Below are 23,919 nucleotides of genomic sequence, written 5' to 3' on the forward strand. Positions count from 1 at the left end.
TCCGACTCTTGAGAACCCATGGACTGTGGCATGCCAGGCTCCTCCACCCATGGAATTTTCCAGGTAAGAATACTGCAGTGAGTTGCCATTTCCTCCTCCAGGGGGTCTTCCCCACCCAGGGATCAAACCTGTGTCTCCTGCCTTGGCAGGCAAATTCTTCACCACTGAGACACCAGGAGAGCCCCATTAATGTGATCAGTGCACTTATAAAAGAGACCACAGAGAGTTCTCTCACCCATTTTACCATGTGAGGATACAAGGACTCTGCAGCCTGCAAGAGGCTTCCTCCAGAGCCCAACTGTGCTGGCACCCTGATCTTGAATTTTTGCCTCAACAATAGTAAGAAATAAATTTCTGTGGTTTACAAGCCACTCTATCTATGATGTACTGTTCTAGAAGACTGAACTAAGACAGAAGCTGTGTGGAGAGAGCCTAGAAACTATGAGGGATTCCCCCAAAACTTCAATGTTGAGGGATGAGCTTTACATGTGCAGTGAGACCACCTCAGGCTTGCCACTTAGCAGCTGCTACAGGGACAGAAGGGAGATACTTGAGATCAAGCAGTGCTGGGGGACGCTGGAATTCTGAACTTTCCATTGTGGAGAGATCTATTTAGCACTCTTAATATTCCTGGAATCCAGCTGATACACCAGGATGGCTGTACTTCAGAAGAAAGGACCATGTTGTATAGTAAGGCCCACACTAGAGGGAAGAAGGTGGCACTAGTGGTAAAGAATCTGCCTCCCTGGAGGAGGAAATGGCAACCTACTCCAGTATTCTTGCCTGAAAAATTCTATGAATACAGGAGCCTGGCAGGCTACAGTCCATGGGGTAGCAAAGAGTCAGACATAACTGAATGCCTAAGCACGCAGCAGATTTGCCTTAAACTTTAAGGCAACTATCACCAACTATCACCAACACATTTCTCTATCTTCAGAGAAATGATAATAGATAAGCCAGAATCCAGTATTTCACAATGTGTTATTCAAAATATCAAATATTCAATTTAAAAAATTATTAAACATACAAAAAAACAGGAAAATGTGATTATGAAACGTGCAGCTAATAGGAACAGAACTTGATATGGTATAGATGTCAGATGTCAGATATAAGACTTTAAAACAATTATTGTAAATATGTTCAAAGAATTAAAGGAAAATATGCTCAGAGAGTAAAGGAAAATATGATCCTAATGTGTGAGCAAAACGGGAATCTCAGCAGTCACTTAAAGAAAGATTAAATGGAAATTTAAATAGCATAGTAGATGAAACAGTAGTAGTAGAACTAAACAGTATAGTAAATGAAATGAATTTACTGAATGGCTTAACATAAGATTAGGGATGGCAGAAGGAGTCATTTACCTTGAAGACAGATCAAAAAGATTATACAATGTGAAAAACTTGAAGCAAAAGATTGGAGAAAAATAAAGAGAACATCAGAGATCTGTGGACAAGAGTAAACATGGCGTCTGTTGTATGCTTTTATGATCATATTCTAAAATCAAGAAGCAATGACAAAGGGAAATTATAAGTCCAATATTCATATGAACATAGATGAGAAAACCTAAATAAAATATTACCTATACATAAAGCAAAGTACATATACATACATACCTATACATGAGTATGTATACATATACATACCTATACATATATACATACATAACCTATACATAAAGCAAAATACATATACATACATACCTATACATAAGTATGTATACATATACATACCTATACATAATACAAAAAGCATATTTACAAAATAACAAAGTATAAGACAATAACAAAGGTATAGTATCAGGAACAAAATAACTCAATGTAATTCACTTTGCACATAGGCTAAAGTTGAAAGCTCACATGATTATCTCAATAATCAGTATAGAAAGAGCATTTGGCACTGTTCAACACCTACTTACTACTTTAGCATAATTAATGTGAACTAAGTTCATACAAAAAATAGAAAAAACCAGTATAATGAACTCTAACATACCTACCATCAACAATTAGAAGGATAGTTTGTTTTATCCATACCTCAACCACTGTCCATCACTAACAGCTCCCACCTCCACCGGAGGTTTTTGGAGCAAATCCCAGACATCATATTTCATCCATAAATACTTCAGTGTATATGATCTTATAAAATATATAGGCTCTTTTTTTTTTTAAAAGAACTAGATCCCAGCACCATTCCATCCCTAAAAAAAGATTTTAAAAATTATTTAAGATTATCTTAAATAATTCAGCATTCAAATTTCTACTCTTGCCTCATAAGCACTTTATATTAGATTGTCTTTTTAGTTCTTTTACACAGGGTCCACAGGGTCTCCTTTTTATTTTTGTTTTTTCCTTTGCAATTTGTTGAAAAATATCATATGGTCTTCATTTTGCTGCTTAAATCCCTATGGTTTTATTTAACAAGTTAGTTACTTTAAACACTATATTTCCTGTACATTGGTGATATATTTGGATGCTTTGGTGAGATTCAAGTTGGATTATTTGGCATGAAAGTTCATATTTTATTGTACCAGAAGGGATATAATGTCTGATTTTCTCTCTTTTTGTGATATTAAGATTGATCAATGTGTTTGAATGTTGTCAGACTGACCCAACCCCTGATAAAAATCCTTTTCAGCTTTTCACTAATGGTTTTAGTATCCATGAATATTCTAATTCTTCATTCTCCCTGTTCATTTATCACTGGGAGTCTTCTGTAAAGACCCCTCATCAATTCTTTGGTCACCCTGGGGTATAACTCCAACAAGAAATTAAATATGAATGCTTGCTTCTTTCTTTTTATTTATCAAGTTAGAGAATGAGTTGGTTCTTAAATCACTCAAAGCTGACTCATGCTTTTTTTCTCCTTCAAGTATTTTTACCAACTCAAGGATTTTTACCACATCTGATGTATTTTGATGCAATGTGTGTGTGGTCAGTCGCTCAGTTGTGTCCAGCTTTTTGAGTCCCCATGGACTGTAGCCTGCCAGGCTCCTCTGCCCATGGAATTTTCCAGGCAAGAATACTGGAGTGGGTTGCCATTTCCTTCTCCAGGGGATCTTCCTGACACACGGATGGAACCCATGTCTCCTGTGTCTCCTGAATATGCAGGAGGATTCTTTACCACAAGCGCCACCTGGGAAGAAATTTGATGCAATATAATTATTATTCCTTTTGGGCTTCCCTTGTGGCTCAGCTGGTAAAGAATCTGCCTGCAATGAGGGAGACCTGGGTTTGATCCCTGGGCTGGGAAGATCCCCTGGAGAAGGGAAAGGCTACCCACTCCAGTATTGTGGCCTGGAAAATTCCATGGACTGTATAGTTCATGGGGTCACAAAGAGTCGGACAGGACTGAGTGACGTTCACTTTCACTTGGTGCTTGTGGGAGACAGAATAACAATCCCTCAAAGATGTCCGTATCCTAATCCCTGGTCTATGAACATGTTATCTTAAATGGCAAAGGGAGAATTAGGTTGACACATAGAATTAGAATTGTTAATCACATGACCTTGAGAAAGGTGATTATCTGAGTGGCCTCATTGTAATCAAGAGTCCTTAAAGGAGGAAGGAGGGAGACAGAAGAGTAGGTCAGAGTGAAACAAGTGGAGAAAGACTTGCCTCTTCACTGTTGACTTTGAAGATGGAGGAAGATCATGGGCCAAGGAATGTTGGTGGCATCTGGAAGCTGAAAAGGAAACAGATTCTCCTAGAAAGGAACCCAGTTGATCCTTTGATTTTAGCACAGCAAGACCTGTGTCACATTTCTGACCTACAGAACAGCAAGATGGTAAACATGGATAGTTTTCAACCTCCAAGTTTGTAGTGATTTGTTATGGTGGCAATTGAAACACAATACAGTGCTTATCATCTCTGCAATAAAAAAAATAAATAACAATGGAACAGAGAAGCTATTCCAAATAGTACAAGTTTAACAGATTTGACAGATTAAACTTATAGAAATAAAATTGCCTCTACAGTTGCAATAACTAGCAAATATAATGAAAAGTAAGACAACGTTTTCAGCGGTAAAAAGAAAAAAACTATAATTAAACACCCAGGATTAAGTAGACCTTTATGCAGAAAATTTGAAAACTCTAGCAAAGAATACAGACGATGAACTGAGAGAGAAACATTTTATGTTCTTGGATAGGATGATGCAATATCACAAAGATGTCAATTCCCCAAATTAGCCTATAAATTTAATGTATCACAATAAAAATTCCAGTTGAAATGTATGAGAAACTTGACAAGCTTACTCTAAAATAAAAAAAAAGCCAATAAAAGATCACAAAGTTAAATAAATCAAGAAAGATGGAGAAAGAAACGCTAAATGAGATATTAAGAAGCCTAGTAATAACACAGTGTGATACTATTCCAAGAAAGACAAATAGAACACAAGAACAGAATAGGAATCTTTAAGACAGAACTTTGGGTAGTTAATGTATGATACAGGCAGTGCCACAAATCAATGAGATAAAATATAAAATGTTTAGTAGATATTGTTGGGAAATCTAGCTTATTCATTAGAGGAAACAAAACAAAACCTGGATCCTGGATTTCTATCCAAGTATCATGAGATCTGTGGAAAAGAAGAACTCGTATACACTCCCAGCAGGAATATTAATTGATACAACTTTGGAAAATGGTGTGTCATTACTTATTAAAGTCCCACATGTGCAAAACTTAAAACCCAGTCAATCCATTCCTGTAGCATATATGCACAAGTAGACACGGACTAGAATGTCTACAACAACATTGTTGTTAACAGCTAAAAATGGAAACAGTACAGGCAACCATCAATGCTGCTGTTCAGTCTCTAAGTCATGTCTGACTCTTTGAGACCCCATGGACTGCAGCACGCTAGGCTTCCCTGTCCATCACCAACTCCCGGAGCTTACTCAAACTCAGGTCCATTGAGTTGGTGATGCCATCCAGCCATCCTATCCTCTGTCGTCCCCTTCTCCTCCTGCCTTCAGTATTTCCTAGCATCGGTGTCTTTTCAAATGAGTCGGTTCTTCATGTCAGGTGGAGTTTCAGCTTCAACATCAGCCCTTCCAATGAATATTCAGGACTGATTTCCTTTAGGCTTGATCTCCCTGCCGTGCAAGGGACTCTCAAGAGTCTTCAGCACCACATTTTGAAACCATCAATTCTTTGGCGCTCAGCCTTCTTTATGGTCCAACTCTCACATCCATACATGACTACTGGAAAAACCACAGCCTTGACTAGATGGACCTTTGTTGGCGAAGTGATGTCTCTGCTTTGTAACATACTGTCTAGGTCTGTCATAGCTTTTCCTCTAAGGAACAAGTGTCTTTTAATTTTATGGCTGCAGTCACCATCCACAGCAATTTTGGAATCCAAGAAAATAAAGTCTGTCACTGTTTCATCTTTTTCCCCATCTATTTATCATGAAGTGATGGGATTGGATACCATGATCTTAGTTTTTTGAATGTTGAATTTTGAGTCAGCGTTTTCACTCTCCTCTTTCACCTTCATCAAAGGGCTCTTTAAGTATAACTAAACCAATGTATATTCTTGTGTTATGTCGGACATATTTCACTGTCTAATAATGGGAAAAGCTTCCTGTTACATAGCATCAACATTGGGAGAATCCTACAGTGTAAGAGTGATAGAAGCAAGTTACAGAATACATATAGTATTAATTATGTTTATATCATATCAATAACAGGGAAAAGTTAAATAATATATTGATTAGAAATGCAATCATGAACTCAAAAGTATTTAGAAAAGCAAGGGAATTATTGTGACAAAGTCAGGGTAGTGGTTACTATTAGGGCAAGGAAGGTAATGAATTGTTTGGGACATTTCTAGGATGCTGGTAATGTTCTATTAAGCTGGAAGTTAGTTGCACAGGTATTGCTTTATTGTTATTATTGTTTAAGATGAAATTGATATATATACTTCTGTATGTATAATGTATTTCACACTAAGTTCAGTTCAGTTCAGTCACTCAGTCATGTCTGATTCTTTGAGACCCCATGGACTGCACACTAGGCCTCCCTGTCCATCACCAACTCCCGGAGCTTACTCAAACTCATGTCCATTGAGTTGGTGATGCCATCCAACCATCTCATCCTCTGTCATCCCCTTCTCCTCCTGCCTTCAGTCTTTCCCAGCATTAGGGTCTTTTCAAATGAGTCGGTTCTTCACATCAGGTGGCCAAAGTATTGGAGTTTCAGCTTCAGCATCAGTCCTTCCAATGAATATTCAGGACTGATTTCTTTTAGGATGGACTGGTTGGATCTCCTTGCAGTCCAAGGGACTCTCAAGAGTCTTCTCCAATACCACAGTTCAAAAGAATCAATTCTTCGGTGCTCAGCTTTCTTTGTAATCCAACTCTCACATCCATACATGACTATTGGAAAAACCACAGCCTTGACTAGATGGACCTTTGTTGGCAAAGTAATATCTCTCTTTTTAATATGCTGCCTTATAAGGTCATACCTTATCTTCCAAGGAGCAAGCGTCTTAATTTCATGGCTGCAGTCACCATCTTCAGTGATTCTGGAGCCCAAAGAAATAAAGTCTGTCACTGTTTCCCCATCTATTTCCCATGAAGTGATGGGCCCAGATGCCATGATCTTAGTTTTCTGAATGTTGAGTTTCAAGCCAACATTTTTACTCTCCTCTTTCACTTTCATCAAGAGGCCCTTTAGTTCTTATTCACTTTCTGCCATAAGGGTGGTGTCATCTGCATATCTGAGGTTATTGATACTTCTCCCGGCAATCTTGATTCCAGCTTGTGCTTCATCCAGCCTGGCATTTTGCATGATGTACTCTGCATATAAGTTAAATAAGCAGGGTGACAATACACAGCCTTGTCGTACTCCTTTCCCAATTTGGAAGCAGTCTGTTGTTCCATGTCCGACTCTAACTGTTGCTTCTTGACCTGCATACAGATTTCTCAGGAGGCAGGGAAGGTGGTCTGGTATTCCCATCTCTTTCAGAATTTTCCACAGTTTGTTGTGATCCACACAGTCAAAGGCTTTGGTGTAGTCAATAAAGCAAAAGTAGAAGTTTTTTTGGAACTCTCTTGCTTTTTTGATGATCCACTGGGTGTTGGCATCCACTAGATGCCAGAGATCTCTTCAAGAAAATTAGAGATACCGAGGGACCATTTCATGCAAGGATGAGCACAATAAAGGCCAGAAATGGTATGGACTTAACAGAAGCAGAAGATAAAAAGAGGTGGCAAGAACACACAGAAGAACTATACAAAAAAGATCTTCATGACCCAGATAATCATGATGGTGTGATCACTCACCTAGAGCCAGACATCCTGGAATGTGAAGTCAAGTGGGCCTTAGGAATCATCACTTCAAACAAAGCTAGTGAAGGTGATGGAATTCCCATTGAGCTATTTCAAACCCTAAAAGATGATGCTATGAAAGTGCTGCATTCAATATGCCAGCAAATCTGGAAAACTCAGCAGTGGCCACAGGACTCGAAAAGGTCAGTTTTCATTTCAATCCCCAAAAAAGGAAATGCCAAAGAACGCTCAAACTACTGCACAGTTGCACTCATCTCACATGCTAGTAAAGTAATTCTCAGTATTCTCCAAGCCAGGCTTCAACAGTATGTGAACCGCGAACTTCCAGTTGTCAAGGTGGACTTAGAAAAGCAGAGGAACCAGAGATTAAATTTCACCCTAAACATGGTTTTGAAATGATTGGTTTGAGCAAAATCTTAGATTCTTTTAATCTTTGGCAGTCTATGGCTCAGGTGCTTCACAACTAGATTTATAGGCACTTCACTGACGGTTCAATTTAAAACAATAAACACTGTTCGCACTTCATTGACAGTTCAATTTTAAACAATTTAAAACAATATACTCTGGGATGCATACACAATGATTAAACACGAATCCTTGAAGGGAAGGTGGATGTAGTAACCAAAAGTCACAGAATAGGAGATGAGGAAGAGATAGGTGATTTGACTGACAACCGTCTTCTCAGGGAGGAACCAGAGATTTACATGAGAGTTCTTGAGGTCCAGTCTTGGTTATAACTTTGAATTGAACAAGGATCTTCTCCAATTCTGTTTTCTCATGCTGGCTTTGAAAACTATATCGTGAAATTCAAATAAGAAAACGAAAAACCATTATTATTCTTTATAGTTGGAGACGCCACTAGCACAAGTTGCCACGGCCACTCTGGAACTCAGAGCTCTTGAGTCCACCTCCCTGCCCTGCACACTGTAGCTATTCTCTTCCTCCTCTGGTTTTGGGCCCATAGTTTGACGTCACAGACGAACTGCCCCGCCCACCGCGCCTCTTCGGCAGCCCCGCCTCCTCGTGCGGCCCCGCCCCTCCCAGCGTTCGCCAAGCCCTGCCCCCAGCCGCTCGTACTCGAGAGGCGGCTCCGGCGCGTTCCCGCAGGGCTTCTCTTCCGGCCCCGCCCCTCCCGGCTGCTATGACAACGAGTCCGCGCCCCGCGCACCGCTGCTGCTCGGGCGGGACCCAGGCTGGACCACGGGCCCCGGCCTGGGGGCCACAGCCGTCACCGCCGCCGCCACCTCGTCTCCTCCCCGTTCCCGCCCCGCCCTGCGTCTCCTCGCCTCCCTCGGGTCCGCGGCCGGGGTCTGTCCCCGCCGCCCCAACCCCGCCCGGATGCCGAAGGTGAAGGCGCTGCAATGCGCCCTGGCGCTGGAGATCCGCTCTGTGAGTACTGGTCGCGCCCCCACCGCCGCCGCCCGGGTGTCGTGAGCCTCGGGAATTTACTCAGGACGCCGCCTCCGTTCTCTTCCGAGAACCCCGGTTCACCTAGAAACTTCCTCCACGCTCCGAGTCATCCCTATGGAGCCCTGACCCGGTGTCACTTGGGTCTTCCTCAACCTCAAATATCACGAATGCTCTCCTGCTCCAGCCACACAGAGGTCTGATCCCCACCTCTCAGCTCCCCTAACTTCCTCTCAGCTTCCAGTTCGAGTTTCTTCAAATCTTGTTTAAACCACTTTTGAAAGTCCTGCTCTCCGCGTGCTTTACTTTCCAGTGGATTGGGGTAGGGGTAGGGGTTTCTTTTAAAAATTCCTCTTCTCTGTTCCTGTTCTTTTCCTGAGAGATTATTACTGACCTGAGATCTCCCCAGTCTTAGGGGGCGGGGGCTGGGGGATGGATTTCTTCTCAAATCAGTGCTGGTGGGTTCCTTCGGACTGGTTAGCAAGCTTTGATTAGTGCAGGGGCCTTTCCTCTCAAATCTTCAAAGAAGAATCCCCACACTCCACAACCGAAGTGTGTCATCATTGCGCGCAGCAGCTTGCTATCTCCCCCCCCCCCCACCCCCGCCTCCCCAGGGCCACCCCTCAGAAACCATTTCAGGTTCCTGCAGTCCCCAAACTCTCCCAATGTTGAGAGGGATCCCCTATCCTTCTCTTCACTCCAAGAAAGGCACCAACTTTAAGAGGAAACTACTCATTCACTCAACTTGCTGGAGACGACCCGCTACCCTATGGAAGAGATGCCAAAGAGGGAGGGTCCTGTCCCCGACCTTGCTGTGGAAATCCAGCTGAGGCGGAGAACTCCCGTGTCCTTCCTCAGAGAAAGGCCCTGGACCTCTTCAAGCTCTGAGCAAACACCATCCCTCTAAACAATCTCATAGGACCTTCCAAGGGGTTTTGATCTCCTTCCCCCTCATTCTTTACAGAACCCTCCATTATCCTCTTAAGACAAAAGCCCCAGTTTCTGTCTTCTAGAGGAAATCCACCCAAAAGTCTTTCCATACCTCTGTTTTAGACCTGTAAGCAGTTTGGAAACACAGTTCCTCCTCCTTCAGTCCTTTTTTTTTTTTTCTGTTTCTGTTTCTTTAAGTCCTTTTATTTCTCAGTTCTTTCATCTCCCAGCAAAACGTGTGTGTGTGTGTGTGTGTGTGTGTGTGTGTGTATGGGTGTGTGCTGTGTTTTAATACTTTACATAGCCAGTAACTCCCCTGGGTGCTGCACCAAGTAGGCCTCCCCACTTCCTTCCTGCACACCGTGCAGTCAAGGCTCTGCCGCCTGCAGCCTCTCTGAAAGCATCCCCTGCTTTCCTGTCTGTCCTTCCTCACATTACAGTGAGGCCAGTGAGGCACAGCCCCTGAAACCTCCAGGGAAATCACAAGACTGTTTTACGTCTTTTGCTGGGTCTTAAAGAAAGAAAGGCTGGGTAGGCAGAGTGTGAGGCAGGGGTGAAGAACAGAGTTTCTGGTTCTCTTGTTTTATGTTTAAGGCTGCAGAGATTTTACTCCCTGCAATGTCAGAAACTGTAGTTTTAGTTTAATCCCACAGCTGCCAGAGTTTGGCAGCCTTTTTGTAAAGGAGGGTTCATTTGGCAAAAGAATACACAAAGCTTCCTGAACCTCTTGGCAGCTAGTAAAACTCTGGAGTTCAGCCTCTCTAGACTTTGTTACTGGCTGCTTCCTCCTCTGCTGACCAATGGAGTTTAGCGGCCTGCTGAGAGCAGCTGCCTGTTGCATCCCTTCCTTGGCCAATCCAGTCTTGCTTAGAGGAAGTATCAGTGCTTTGTGTGGTAACGGCTACTGCCTGAAGGGGTTGGAGAGAGAAAAGTTTTTTCTCTCCAGTATTATCAGAGGGAAAGGGAATGACTATGCAGTGGAATTTTGTTGTTCATCGTGGCTTAAGAAATTATGCGTGTGGAAACATTCCTGTTTTTTACCAGCAAACATTTGAATCAAGAATTTTACAGTTCTAAGAAATCTTTTCATTGGATTATTATTATTACCTTTTTTTTTTACAGATGAGGAAATAGCATGACTATTTTTAGGGGCAGATCTGCAGTATGAGGCTAAGATTTCTGACCAGCAAAAGCCCCATTAAATTACTCTGATGCTCAGAAGGAGCAAAAAAAATAAAAATAAAAACTGTTAATAATCATATAGGTTAAACAAGCTTGATTTGGCTTTGACTGAATAGAGGAGTTATATGAGCAAAGATATTTTTAATGTCTTTTCAATTTCTTTTTTTTTCCAATTTAATTCAATTCTTTACATTTATGGAGTAAAAGTCAAAACTGTATAAAATGATACATTCCGAGAAGTCTCACTTCCAGCCCTAGTCAAACATATTTTCCATCTATTTTTACCTGCTATAAGAAACCATTTTGACTGATTCTTCTAGTATTTCCTTTCGTAATATAATCTCAGTAGATACACACACACACAGTACACTGCCCCTTCCCATATATATTTTTTACTTTCCTTCCTTTCCTTCATGATAGATAGCATGTTACATAAGCTACTCTGCACTTTGCTTTTATACTTTCTATAATGTATCCTGAAGATCACTTAAGATCTAGAAAAGTTGACATTTTCTTTTCCCCCTCAATTTTTTATTGACATTTTTCAAACATAGAGTTGTTGAGAGAATAGTACAATGAATAACTATATCCCATGACCTGTGTTCATTAGTTTGATATATCTGTACATTTGTGTATGTATAATAAATTTTTTTTGCTAAAACATGACAGAGTTGTTGCCATGAGACTCCTGAATGCTTTAGGATATGTGTTCTAAAAAAAAGGACGTTGTTCTACATAACCTCAATGCTATTATCACACCTATGATAATTATTGATGCTTTCTTAGTATCTAGTCCATTTTCAGGTTTTCCTCGTCACAGAAATGACTTGTATAGTTTGCTTTTCCAAACCAGGATCCAATCAAAGTTTACATGTTGCATTTGGTTGTTAGATTATTTTAGTTCATTTTAATATAAAGCAGTTTTACTTTTTCATTTCCACAATGTCTTTTCTTTTGTGGATTTAGATAGATTTATACATTTTATGTAACCATTATTCAGATCAAGGTTTAGAACTCTTGCAGCACCCCAGTAAATTCCCTTGTTCCTCCTTTTAAGCCCTGCACAAAGGGAACACTTACTCTGATTTCTGTCACTCACTACTGATTAGTTTGCCAGTCCTTGAGCTTCATATTAAATGAGCTATATAGTGTAAAATATTTTCTGTGGGCTTCTCTTGGTCATTGTATTTTTAGACCCATCCATGTTGCTGTGCTTATCAGTAGTTATTCCTTTCTACTGTGTAGTAGCTATTATATGGTTATATGGTTATATATATCATATATATATATATATATATATGGTTCACACCAGATTTCTGTCATATGGTTCATACCAGATTTTGTTGTACACCACAACATGTTTATGCCTTCTCTTTATGTTGATTATTTGGGTTGTTACCAGGTTGTGACTGTCTTGGATAAAGCTACTATACACATTCATTCCTGAAAAAGTTTTTTTATGCACATTATGTTAAGGAGACCAGACTCGAATATAGAACATCCCATGTTATTGTCTGATTTTTTTCCCATTGTGGTGACATTTAATTTGCTCTTCTAAACTGGAAATTAGGTGTTTAATTTCTACTTGCTTATTGAAAATGTGGCACTTCATTTTCTTCTCCCATTTCCATGTTTATTTTTTGTTGCAGTCTTGTATTTGTGGCAATCTCATCTTTGATACTATGATAATATGAAAGCAAAAATGAGTAAACATGGAAGGTTTTGGTGTATAACACAATATTTTGAGTTGCTCAACAGAACCAAGATTTGAGAGAAAATATATTGCTGGGAAAGAAAGTGTGACTCTTCTCAAGGAACCTTGGGAAAATGATATAATATGCCAAGTAACTCAAGTTTAAAGAGCAGCCAAAAATTATATTTCCTATCACTTACACTTTTGATATTTGGAACAAATGTGATATAAAAAAAGTATATTTGCTGCTGCTTCTCTCTACCTTCTTCTTATTCAGTAGTGCCGTTTCCATGAGATTTTTTTTTTTAGGAATATAGGCAGAAGAAATTGGAGGTATGAGTAAAGCCCAATGCCTGGGCAGTAAAACCAGCCAATTTGCTTTAGCTGAATAGTGTCAGTTTGGGATTAGTCAGTATTATATAATTCCCATTTTTTTCTCCTCTATATTTCCCTCACCTTGTTACCTCACTCAAATTATTGCTGGCATTGAAGCAAAGAGATCTAGGTCCTTTTCTATCACTATTCATCTGACCATCTGTGATGGTTATCTGGTTTCCTTACTCAATTATGCTGCAGTTGGTATTTCCCTGGAATACAGACTTTTTAAAACTTTGCCAAAAAGTACTTCGGACTTACAGAAAAAGAAAAGCTAAATATTGTAATCTTTCCCCACCCTGACTTAATAAATGCCCATTTTACATTTCCTGAAGATTTTTGTTTTTAACAAAATGTTACAGATCTAGTTTATGGCCCTTTTGCACCTTTTTCTGAGTCCAGTTTTCCTCCCTCCCTTTCTAGAGGTAACATAATCACTATTCTGAAGTTGGACTGTATTCTTTTCATTCACGTTTTTTATGTTTGCTACATATTTGCGTATACCTACATAATCTGTATACTGTTGCTCTGTTTTAAAATCTTACACAAATGGTATAACACTGTAGGTTGCTGTTCAGTTACCAAGTCGTGTCCGACTCTTTGCGACCCCATAGACTGCAGGAAATACTGTAGGTGTCCTTCTGTAAATCTGTTTTCCCACTTCACTGTTTCTAAAATTTGTCACCAAGTGTTGATTCTTGCAAATCTAGTTCATTTCCTTAATTGTTACATTTTGTTGTTGTTGTTGTTTAGTTGCTAAGTCACGCCTGACATTTTTGTGATTCCATGGACTGTAGCCCATCAGGCTCCTCTCTCCAGATTTCCCAGGCAAGAATACTAGAGTGGGTCACCACTTCCTTCTCCAGGGGATCTTTTCAACCCAGGGATAGAACCCGCATCTCCTGCATTGGCAGGCAGGTTCTTTACCACTGAACTACCTAGGAAGCCCGGTTGTTGCATAATGCTGTATGTTTGCATGCGAGATTTAATTCTTCTTCCCCTATTAATGGACTTTTAACTGCTAGTGTTCCTCTTTTTGAATATTACAAATAGCATTGTAGTGAGAATATTCATACATATCTTGGTGTCCATGAATCTGTTCTCAAGGGCTGGTAGTGTGCCCTAGGGAGTATTTGTTGGGCTATCTTTGTTTGCCATAGTGGTTGTGGTGTGTGTGTGTGGGGGGGTTCTATTGATATTGTCTGGTATTCTGTATGACTTGAATGTTCCCTTGAATATATACCTATACATATACATGAAAGCCTGTTTATAATTATTAGAGATTAAGAATCTAACTCTGTTTTATGTATAAACACAGACCTTTTTTGTATATGTGTGTGGAAAAGTTTTAAGGACAGTGATTTTTCCAGTGATGCATTTACCATGTAAAGTGAGGAAAGAGTATACTTTGTTTTGTTTGGAACTCTGTTAAGAGTTTACTTTTTCAGAAAATCATGGCATCACTGTCAGCTTTGCTTAAGTTGAGTTGCCAGTAGGCGACACCTACCATTCAGCATTTGAAACTGACCAGTTCATGTTGATTCTGTGAATAGGTGCAAAGAGTGTATCTTCAAGCCTAGTCCTGTCTCAGCATTTACACATATAAATATGTAATTATAAAGTATTTCTGTATTTTTTTCAGTTTTGGCATTGGTTTATTTTTTCAGTTACAGCTATAGGTAAACTGCAAAATTTGTAAAAGCAGGATTTGGGATCTTAGAGACACCCAGTGCTCTAGGGTATAGATTTAGAAATGAAACTATTGAGTCTTAGGGAATTGTGTTAGTTTCCTAGGGCTTCTATGACAAATCACCATATAACTTGTTGGTTATATGTAATGTAAATTTCAAAGATCTTCCAGTTGAAGCTAATTTTTTCACTTTTTTTTTGCTTTTTTTAGTAATGCCTTTTGTTTTCAGTTTCTTTGTTCTTTTTGTTGTTGTTGCTGATAAAGAATGCTACTGAGTCCTTAACTTTTTATGGAACTATAGCATATATTTAGAAAGTGTACCTATACAAAGTGTATAATTACCACCCAGATGGATAGTCAGAATATTATCAGCACTCCAGGTTGCTTCCTTGTTCTCCATTCCTTCCGGCTACTCCACCTCCCCTCTTCTCTTCTCAGAGGTAACCACTATCTTGACTTCTATCTCAATGTATTTTGAACTTAGAATGTCAATTTCTCTGTCTCTCTTTCTCTCTCCCTCCTTTCACTCCCTGTCTCCTTCCACTTTTTTATGTGACTTCTTTGTGAGACTTCATCCATGTTGTCATGGGAAGCAGTAAGTCTTTATCCTTTCTATTGTCCCTTCCCCAACTTTATTGATATATAATTGATACATAGCATTATATATGTTTAAACTGTATAGTATGTTGATTTATGTTTATAAATTGCAAAATGGTTGCTACCAAAATATTAGCTACCATCTCCATCCTGTCACATAGTTGCCATTCTTTTTTGAGTTGAGAACAGGTAAGATTTACTTAGCAACATTCAAGTATACAGTACAGTATTATTAATTATAGTGACCACGCTGTTTACATTAGATACTTGTTAATCTTATAACTAGAAGTTTACACCCTTTGACCACTTATCTCCCCATTTCCCCCACCTCCTCAACCCTTGGGAAGCACCACTCTACTCTCTGTTTCTCTGAGTTGATCTTTTTAGATTTCACATATAAGTGGTATTTTACAGGGTTTGTTTTTTTTCTGTTTCATTTAGCATAATGCCTTCAAAGTCCATCCAGTTTGTCACAAATGACAGGATTTCTTTTTTTCTGTTGGCTGAATAGTGTTGCTATGTGTATATCCCATGTTCTTTGTCCATTCATCCAGTTATCCGTTAACAGACACTTAGGTTACCTTCTTATCTTGGGTGTTATGAGTAATGCTGTTGTGAACATGAGAGTACATATATGAGATCTTGATTTCAGTTCCTTTGGGTATACATCCAAAATTAGGATTGCTGGATCATATATGGCCATTCTATTTCAGGTTATTTGAAGAACCTCCATACTGTTTTCCATAGTGTCTATGCGCAATTTTCATTCCCACAAGCAGTGTCTTTACGATTCCCTTTTCTTTAGATCCTCACCAACACTGGTTATATCATGTCTTCTTCATGATAGTTCTTCTGATATGTGTGAAGTTATATCTAATTGTAGTTTTGATTTTCATTTTCCTGATGATTTATGATGTTGAGCATCTTTTCATGTACCTGTTGGCTGTTTAATCGCTTATGATTATACAGTCAGTCAGTTCAGTCACTGAGTCGTGTCCAACTCTGTGACCCCATGGACTGCTGCACACCAAGCTTCCCTGTCTATCACCAATTCCTGGAGCTTACTCAAACTCAGGTCCATTGAGTCAGTGATCCCATCCAACCATCTCATCCTCTTTGTCCCGTTCTCTTCCCATCTTCAATCGTTCCCAGCATCAGGGTCTTTTTCAGTAAGTCAGTTCTTCACGTCAGGTGGCCAAAATATTGGAGTTTTGAGTATAGCATCAGTCCTTCCAATGAGTATTCAGGACTGATTTCCTTTAGGATGGACTGGTTGGATCTCCTTGCAGTCCAAGGAACTCTCAAGAGTCTTCTCCAACACCACAATTCAAAAGCATCAGTTCTTAGGTGCTCAGCTTTCTTTATAGTCCAACTCTCACATCCATACATGACTACTGGAAAAACCACAGCCTTGACTAGATGGACCTTTGTTGACAAAGGAATGTCTCTGCTTTTTAATATGCTGTCTAGGTTGGTCATGTTTTCTTCCAAGGAATAAGCATCTTTTAACTTCATGGCTGCAGTTGCCATCTGCAGTGATTTTGGAGCCCCCCAAAAATAAAGTCTGTCACTGTTTCCATTGTTTCCCCATCTATTTGCCATGAAGTGATGGGACTGGATGACATGATCTTAGTTTTCTGAATGTTTGAGCTTTAACCCAAGTTTTTCACTCTCCTCTTTTACTTTCATCAAGAGGCTCTTTAGTTCTTCTTTGCTTTCTTCAATAAGGGTGGTGTCATCTGCATACCTGAGGTTATTGATATTTCTTCTGGCAATATTGATTCCAGCTTGTGCTTCATCCAGCCTGACATTTCCCATTATGTGCTCTGCATAGAAGTTAAACAAGCAGGGTGACTATATATATAGCCTTGTCGTACTCCTTTCTCAATTTGGAAGCAGTCTGTTGTTCCATGTGCAGTTCTAACTGTTGCTTCTTGACCTGCATACAGATTTCTCAGGAGGCAGGTCAGATGGTCTGGTATTCTTCTCTCCTGAAGAGTTTTCCACAGTTTGTTGTGAACCACACAATCAAAGGCTTTGGCATAGTCAATAAAGCAGAAGTAGGTGTATTTCTGGAACCCTTGCTTTTCTGATGATCCAGTAGATGTTGGCAATTTGATCTCTGGTTCCTCTGCCTTTTCTAATCCAGCTTGAACATCTGGAAGTTCTCGGTTCATGTAATGTTTAAGCCTGGCTTGGAGAATTTTGAGCATTACTTTGCTATCATGTGAGATGAGTGCAGTTGTGCAGTAGTTTGAGCATTCTTTGGCATTGCCTTTCTTTGGGATTGGAATGAAAACTGACCTTTTCCAGTCCTGTGGCCACTGCTGAGTTTTCCAAATTTGCTGGCATATTGAGTGCAACACTTTCACAGCATCATCTTTTAGGATTTGAAACAGCTCAACTGGAATTCCATCACCTCCACTCGCTTTGTTCATAGTGATGCTTTCTCAGGCCCACTTGACTTCACATTCCAGGATGTCTGGTTCTAGGTGAGTGATCACACGATCCTGATTATCTGGGTCGTGAAGATCTTTTTTGTACAGTTCTTCTGTGTATTCTTGCCAACTCTTCTTAATATCTTCTGCTTCTGTTAGGTCCCTACCATTTCTTTCCTTTATTGAGCCCATCTTTGCATGAAATGTTCCCTTCGTATCTCTAATTTTCTTGAAGAGGTCTCTAGTCTTCCCATTCTATTGTTTTCCTCTATTTCTTTGCATTGATCACTGAGGAAGGCTTTCATATCTCTCCTTGCTATTCTTTGGAACTCTGCATTCAAATGGGTGTATCTTTTCTGCTTTGCTTTTCACTTCTCTTCTTTTCACAGCTATTTGTAAGGCCTCCTCAGACAACTGTTTTGCCTTTTTGCATCTCTTTTTCTTGGGGATGGTCTTGATCACTGCCTCCTGTATAAAGTAATGAACCTCTGTCCATAGTTCTTCAGGCAATCTATCAGATCTAATCCCTTGAATCTATTTCTCACTTCCACTGTATAATTGTAAGGGATTTGATTTAGGTCATACCTGAATGGTCTAGTGATTTTCCCTACTTTCTTCAATTTAAGTCTGAATTTAGCTATAAGGAGTTCATGATCTGAGCCATAGTCAGCTCCCAGACTTATTTTTGCTGACTGTGTAAAGCTTTTCCACTTTTGGCTGCAAAGAATATAATCAGTCTGATTTCGCTCTTGACCATCTGGTGATGTCCATGTGTATAGTCTTCTCCTTTGTTGTTGGAAGAGGGTGTTTGCAATGACCAGTGTTGTCTTGGTAAAACTGTTAGCCTTTGCCCTGCTTCATTCTGTACTCCAAGGCCAAATTTGCCTGTTACTCCAGGTGTTTCTTGACTTCCTATTTTAGCATTCCAGTTCCCTATATAATGAAGATATATAATGAAAAGGACATCTGTTTCGGGATGTTAGTTCTAGAAGGTCTTGTAGGTCTTCATAGAACCATTCAGCTTCAGCTTCTTCAGAATTACTGGACAGGGCATAGACTTGAATTACTGTGATATTGAATGGTTTGCCTTGAAAATGAACAGAAATCATTCTGTCATTTTTGAGATTGCATCCAAGTACTGCATTTCAGACTCTTTTGTTGACCATGATGGCTACTCCATTTCTTCTAAGGGATTCTTGGCCACAGTAGTGTATATAACGGTCATCTGAGTTAAATTCACCCATTCCAGTCCATTTTAGTTCACTGATTCCTAAGATGTTGACATTCACTCTTGCCATCTCCTGTTTGATGACTTCTAATTTGCCTTGATTCATGGACCTAACATTGCAGGTTGGTATGAAATATTGCTCTTTCCAGCATCAGACTTTACTTCCATCACTAGTCAAATCCACAGCTGGGTGTTGTTTTTACTCTGTCTCTGTCTCTTCATTGTTTCTGGAGTTATTTCTCTACTGATCTCCAGTAGCATATTGGGCACCTACTGACCTTGGAGAGTTCATCTTTCAGTGTCCTATCTTTTTGCCTTTTCATACTGTTCATGGGATTCTCAAGGCAAGAATACTGAAGAGGTTTGCCATTCCCTTCTCCAGTGGACCACATTGTGTCAGAACTCTCCACCAAGAACCGTCTGTCTTGCGTGTCCCTACATGGCATGGCTCATAGTTCTCAACATGGCAGAGTAGAAGGACGTGCACTCATCTTCTCCTGTGAGAACTTTACAATTACAACTTGCTGCTGAATAACCATCGACAGGAGAGTGTTGGATCCCACCAAAAAGAGTTAGCTCACATCCAAGGGCAAAGAGAACCATCCAGGAGGATGGTAGGAGGGGCGAAATCATGTTTAGAATCAAACCCCACCAGAGACGCTTGGAAGGTTCAAACAAATGTTTTATGCACCAGGACCCAAGGACCCCACAGAGACTGAGCCAGAACTGTGTTTGAGTGTCTCCTGCAAAGGTAAAGGTCAGCAGGGGCTCTGGGTGCAGTAGACCTGAGTATGGCATAAGTCCTCTTGAAGGAGGTAGCCATTAACCCTACCATGAAGCCGCCAGAACTTACACAGGACTAAGGAAAGAGACTTTTGGAGGGCACAAACAAAACCTTGTGCCCACCAGGACCCAAGAGAATGGAACAGTGACCCCACAAGAGACTGACCCAGACTTGCCCATGAGTGTTCAGGAGACTCTGGCAGAGGCAAGGGTTGGCGGTAACTTGCTGCAGGGTTGGGGACATGCAGCAGTGTGTGCATGGGACCTTTTGAAGTAGGTTGCCATTGTCTTCATTACCTCCACCATAGTTTGTCCTCAGGTGAAACAACAGGGAGGGAACACCGCCCTGCCCATCAACAGAAAATTGGATTAAAGATTTACTGAGCATGGCCCTGCCATCGGAACAAGACCCAGTTTCCCCCTCAGTCAGTCTCTCCCATCAAGAAGCTTCTGTAAGCCTCTTATCCTTCTCCATCAGAGGGCAGGCAGAGTGAAAACCACAGTCAGAGAAAACTAACTAATCTGATTGCATGGACCAGCAGCCTTGTCTAACTCAATGATTATACAGTGGAAGTGACAAATAGATTCACAGGATTAGATCTGATAGACAGGATACCTGAAGAAATAGAGACAGAGGTTCATGACATTGTACAGGAGGCAGTGATCAAGACCATTCCCAAGAAAAAGAAATGCAAAAAGGCAAAATGGTTGTCTAAGGAGGCCTTACAAATAGCTTAGAAAAGAAGAGAAGCTAAAGGCAAAGGAGAAAAGGAAAGATATACCCATCTGAATGCAGAGTTCCAAAGAGTAGTAAGGAGAGATAAGAAAGCCTTCCTCAGTGATCAAGGCAAATAAATAGAGGAAAACAATAGAATGGGAAAGACTAGAGATCTCCTCAAAAAAATTAAGAGATACCAAGGGAATATTTCATGCAAAGATGGACATAGTAAAGGACAGAATTGGTATAGACCTATCAGAAGCAGATGATGTTAAGAAGATGTCCAAGAATACACTGAACAACTGTACAAAAAAAATCTTAATGACCCAAATAACCACAGTGGTGTGATCACTCATCTAGAGCCAGACATCCTGAAATGCAAAGTCAAGTAGACCTTAGGAACCATCACTACCAACAAAACTAGTGGAGATGAGGGAATTCCAGTTATTTAAAATCCTAAAAGATGATGCTGTGAAAGTGCTGCACTCAGTATGCCAGCAAATTTGTAAAACTCAGCAGTGGCCACAGGACTGGAAAAGGTCAGTTTTCATTCCCGTCCCAAAGAAAGGCAAACCCCAAGAATGCTTAAACTATTGCACAACTGCACTCATCTCACACAATAGTAAAGTAATGCTCAAAATTCTCCAATCAAGGCTTCAATAGCACATGAACTGTGAAGCTGAATTTAGAAAAGACAGGGGAACCAGAGATCAAATTGCCAACACCCATTGGATCATAGGAAAAGCAAGAGAGTTCCAGGAAAGACATCTACTTCTGCTTTATTGACTACACCAAAACCTTTATCTGTGTGAGTCACAACAAACTGTGGAAAATTCTTCAAGAGAGGGAAATACCAGATCACCTTACCTGCCTCCAGGTCAAAAAGCAACAATTAGAACTGAACATGGAGTAATGGACTGATTCCAAACACTGAAAGGAGTAGTACGTCAAGGCTGTATATTGTCACCCTGCTTTTTTAACTTATATGCAGAGTACGTCATGTGAAATGCCAGGCTGACTGAAGTAGAAGCTGGAATCAAGATTACAGGGAGAAATATCTGTAACTTTAGATATGCAGATGACACCACCCTTATGGCAGAAAGCAAGTAAGAGCTAAAGAGCTTCTTGATGAAAGTGAAAAAGGAGAGTGAAAAAGTTGGCTTAAAACTCAACATTCAGAAAACTAAGATCATGACATCTGGTCCCATCACTTCATGGCAAATAGATGGGGAAACAATGAAAACAGTGAGATACTTTATCTTCTTGGGCTCCAAAATCACTGCAGATGGTGACTACATCATGAAATTAAAGGACGCTTGCTTCTTGGTAGAAAAGCTATGACCAACCTAGACAGCATATTAAAAAGCAGAGACATTATTAATTTGGCGAAAAAGGTCCATCTAGTCAAAGCTATGGTTTTTTCAGTAGTCATGTATAGGTGTGAGAGTTGGATTGTAAAGAAAGCTGAGCACTGAAGAATTGATGCTTTTGAAGTGTGGTGTTGAAGACTCTTGCAAGTCCCTTGGACTGCAAGGAGATCAAACCAGTACATTCTGAAGGAAATCAGTTGTGGATATTCATTTGAGGGACTGATGCTGAAGCTCTAATACTTTGGCCACTTGATTTGAAGAACTGACTCATTTGAAAAGACCCTGACTGGGAAAGATTGAAGGTAGGAGGAGAAGGGAACAACAGAGGATGAGATGTTGGATGGCATCACTGACTCGATGGACATGAGTTTCAGTAAGCTCCAGGAGCTGATGATGGTAGGGAAGCCTGGCATGCTGCAGTCCATGGGGTCGCAAAGAGTTGGATATGACTGAGACCGAGTGAACTGAACTGAACTTGGAAAACTATTCCTTTTCTCTATGTCCATTCTATTGTTGATGACATTTTCATTTTTTTCCAACTTTGTAATATTAGAAATTGTGCTCCGATGAACATTTTTGTACATGTCCTTGCATATTTTGAATTCAGCAACATTGCTGAAATCTCATATAAATTATTTGGATTTTCTATGTGGAAAATCATGTTTACAGATAAAGTCAGTTTTGACTTCTGTACAGTCTTTTTTCTTTTTCTTATGTCTTGACTAGTACAGTGTTAAGTAGTGGGAATAACAGTACATATACTTGTCATTTTATTTAAGTTATGGTGAAGTCACCAGTATTAGATAGAATCTTACAAAAATGCTGTCAGTGGACTAGTTTTTGACTTTAAAAAGCAATGACAATTTCATATATTTCGACCTAATATAATATTGGATGTAGGATTTTCATTTATTAAGTTAAGAAAGTTCCCTTCTATTCCTAATTTTTTTTTTTTTTGCCACACTGTTTGGCCTATGTGATGTGGAATCTTAGTTCCCTACCAGTGATTGAAGTAGGGACCTTGGAAGTGAGAGTGCAGAGTCCTAACCACTGGACTACCACGGAATTCCCCATAATACTTAAAATATTCTGAGCTTGAATTATACTGAATGGTTTTCCCTAAGCCTAATGTTGTGTTGTTCAGTTGCTCAGTTGCGTCCGACTCTTTGCGACCCCGTGGATTGTAGCCCACCAGGCTCCTCTGTCCATGGGATTTTTTTTACGGCAAAAATACTGTAATGGTTTGCCGTTTCCTCCTCCAGGAAAATATTGAGTATTTTATAATTTTTATAAAATTTATTGTATACTATTAACTTTGGCTTATGAGCTATTTTAAGAGTTTGTTTAAATTTCAAGATATAGAATTTATACGTGTCTTTTTCTTCTTCCCCTTCCTCTTCTCCCACTCCCCATGCATGCACACACACATATAAATGCATTCTGTCTTTTATTGTGTGTTTTTTTTTTAAATCACTCATTTATTTAATTGTTTCTGGCTATGCTGGTCTTCGTTGTGCACAGTCTTTCTCTAGTTGTGGTGAGCAGGAGCTACTCTCAGTTGTGGTGCACAAGCTTCTAAAATGAAGCCACTAAAATGAGTGGCTTCTCTTATTGCAGATGACTTCAGTAGTTGCCGCATATGGGCTCTAGCGCACTGGCTCAGTGGGTTTAGTTGCCCTGCACCACGTGGGATCTTCCCAGACCAGGAATTGAACCTGTGTCCCTTGCCTTGGGAGGCAGATTTTTAACCACTGGACCACTGGCGAAGTCCTAATGTGTTTTAATTTAATTGCATTGGGAGTATTGAATGAAATTTGGGTAATACTGATTGTTTTTGTTGCAATTTCCAATGTATTGTAATCTAATTATTATCTATATATTTATAAATAATCCAATTATTGCGAATGTTGCAAATTCACTTGAAAATGATATATTGATTTATTTGTTGGATGTAGGGTTCTATCTGCCATTATCAGATCGTTTATTTTCTCTGAAATATCTTCAAGTCTATATTAAATTTTTTGTCTGCATATAACCTATACCACACTGTAATGGAGGTAATAAAATCTTCAGTCTTGATATTAAAATCTTCACTATGATAATGTATTTTCACTTTATCCTTGATACATTCTAGTACACTATGATAAATAGAATTATATATTCATTTCTCTTCTGTTTTGCACTGGGTTTGTACTTTCCATCTGAGAATTTGTGGGTTTCT

General features: G+C 39.8%; 1 protein-coding gene and 1 long non-coding RNA gene across 7 annotated transcripts in view; one reads left to right on the forward strand and one right to left on the reverse strand.

Moving 5' to 3' along the window:
* Positions 1–962: 962 nt before the first annotated feature.
* Positions 963–9,885, reverse strand: LOC139035241 (uncharacterized). 3 transcript variants are annotated; one of them, XR_011487882.1, is made up of 3 exons: positions 9,737–9,885; positions 3,763–3,863; positions 963–3,678 (listed from the first exon to the last, which is right to left on the reverse strand). It is a non-coding gene; the product is annotated as an uncharacterized lncRNA (long non-coding RNA). The 3 variants fall into 3 exon arrangements; XR_011487883.1 differs by having other exon boundaries at positions 3,763–8,080; XR_011487884.1 differs by lacking the exon at positions 9,737–9,885 and adding an exon at positions 9,089–9,273 and having other exon boundaries at positions 3,763–8,080.
* The window catches only part of SPATA6 (spermatogenesis associated 6), a 143,599-nt gene continuing 128,092 nt past the window's right edge, over positions 8,413–23,919 (forward strand). Inside the window, exon 1 of one of the 4 annotated variants that reach the window (XM_020869676.2) lies at positions 8,413–8,676. In XM_020869676.2, coding sequence (XP_020725335.1) covers positions 8,626–8,676 — 51 coding nt within the window. In that variant the 5' untranslated portion in view covers positions 8,413–8,625. Of the gene's footprint in view, positions 8,892–23,919 lie in introns of all 4 variants that reach the window. The other 3 variants (XM_020869677.2, XM_070468196.1, XM_070468195.1) reach the window with 3 other exon arrangements.

The sequence above is a fragment of the Odocoileus virginianus genome, chromosome 5 (assembly GCF_023699985.2).
Source record: "Odocoileus virginianus isolate 20LAN1187 ecotype Illinois chromosome 5, Ovbor_1.2, whole genome shotgun sequence".
Taxonomy (NCBI): Eukaryota; Metazoa; Chordata; class Mammalia; order Artiodactyla; family Cervidae; genus Odocoileus; species Odocoileus virginianus.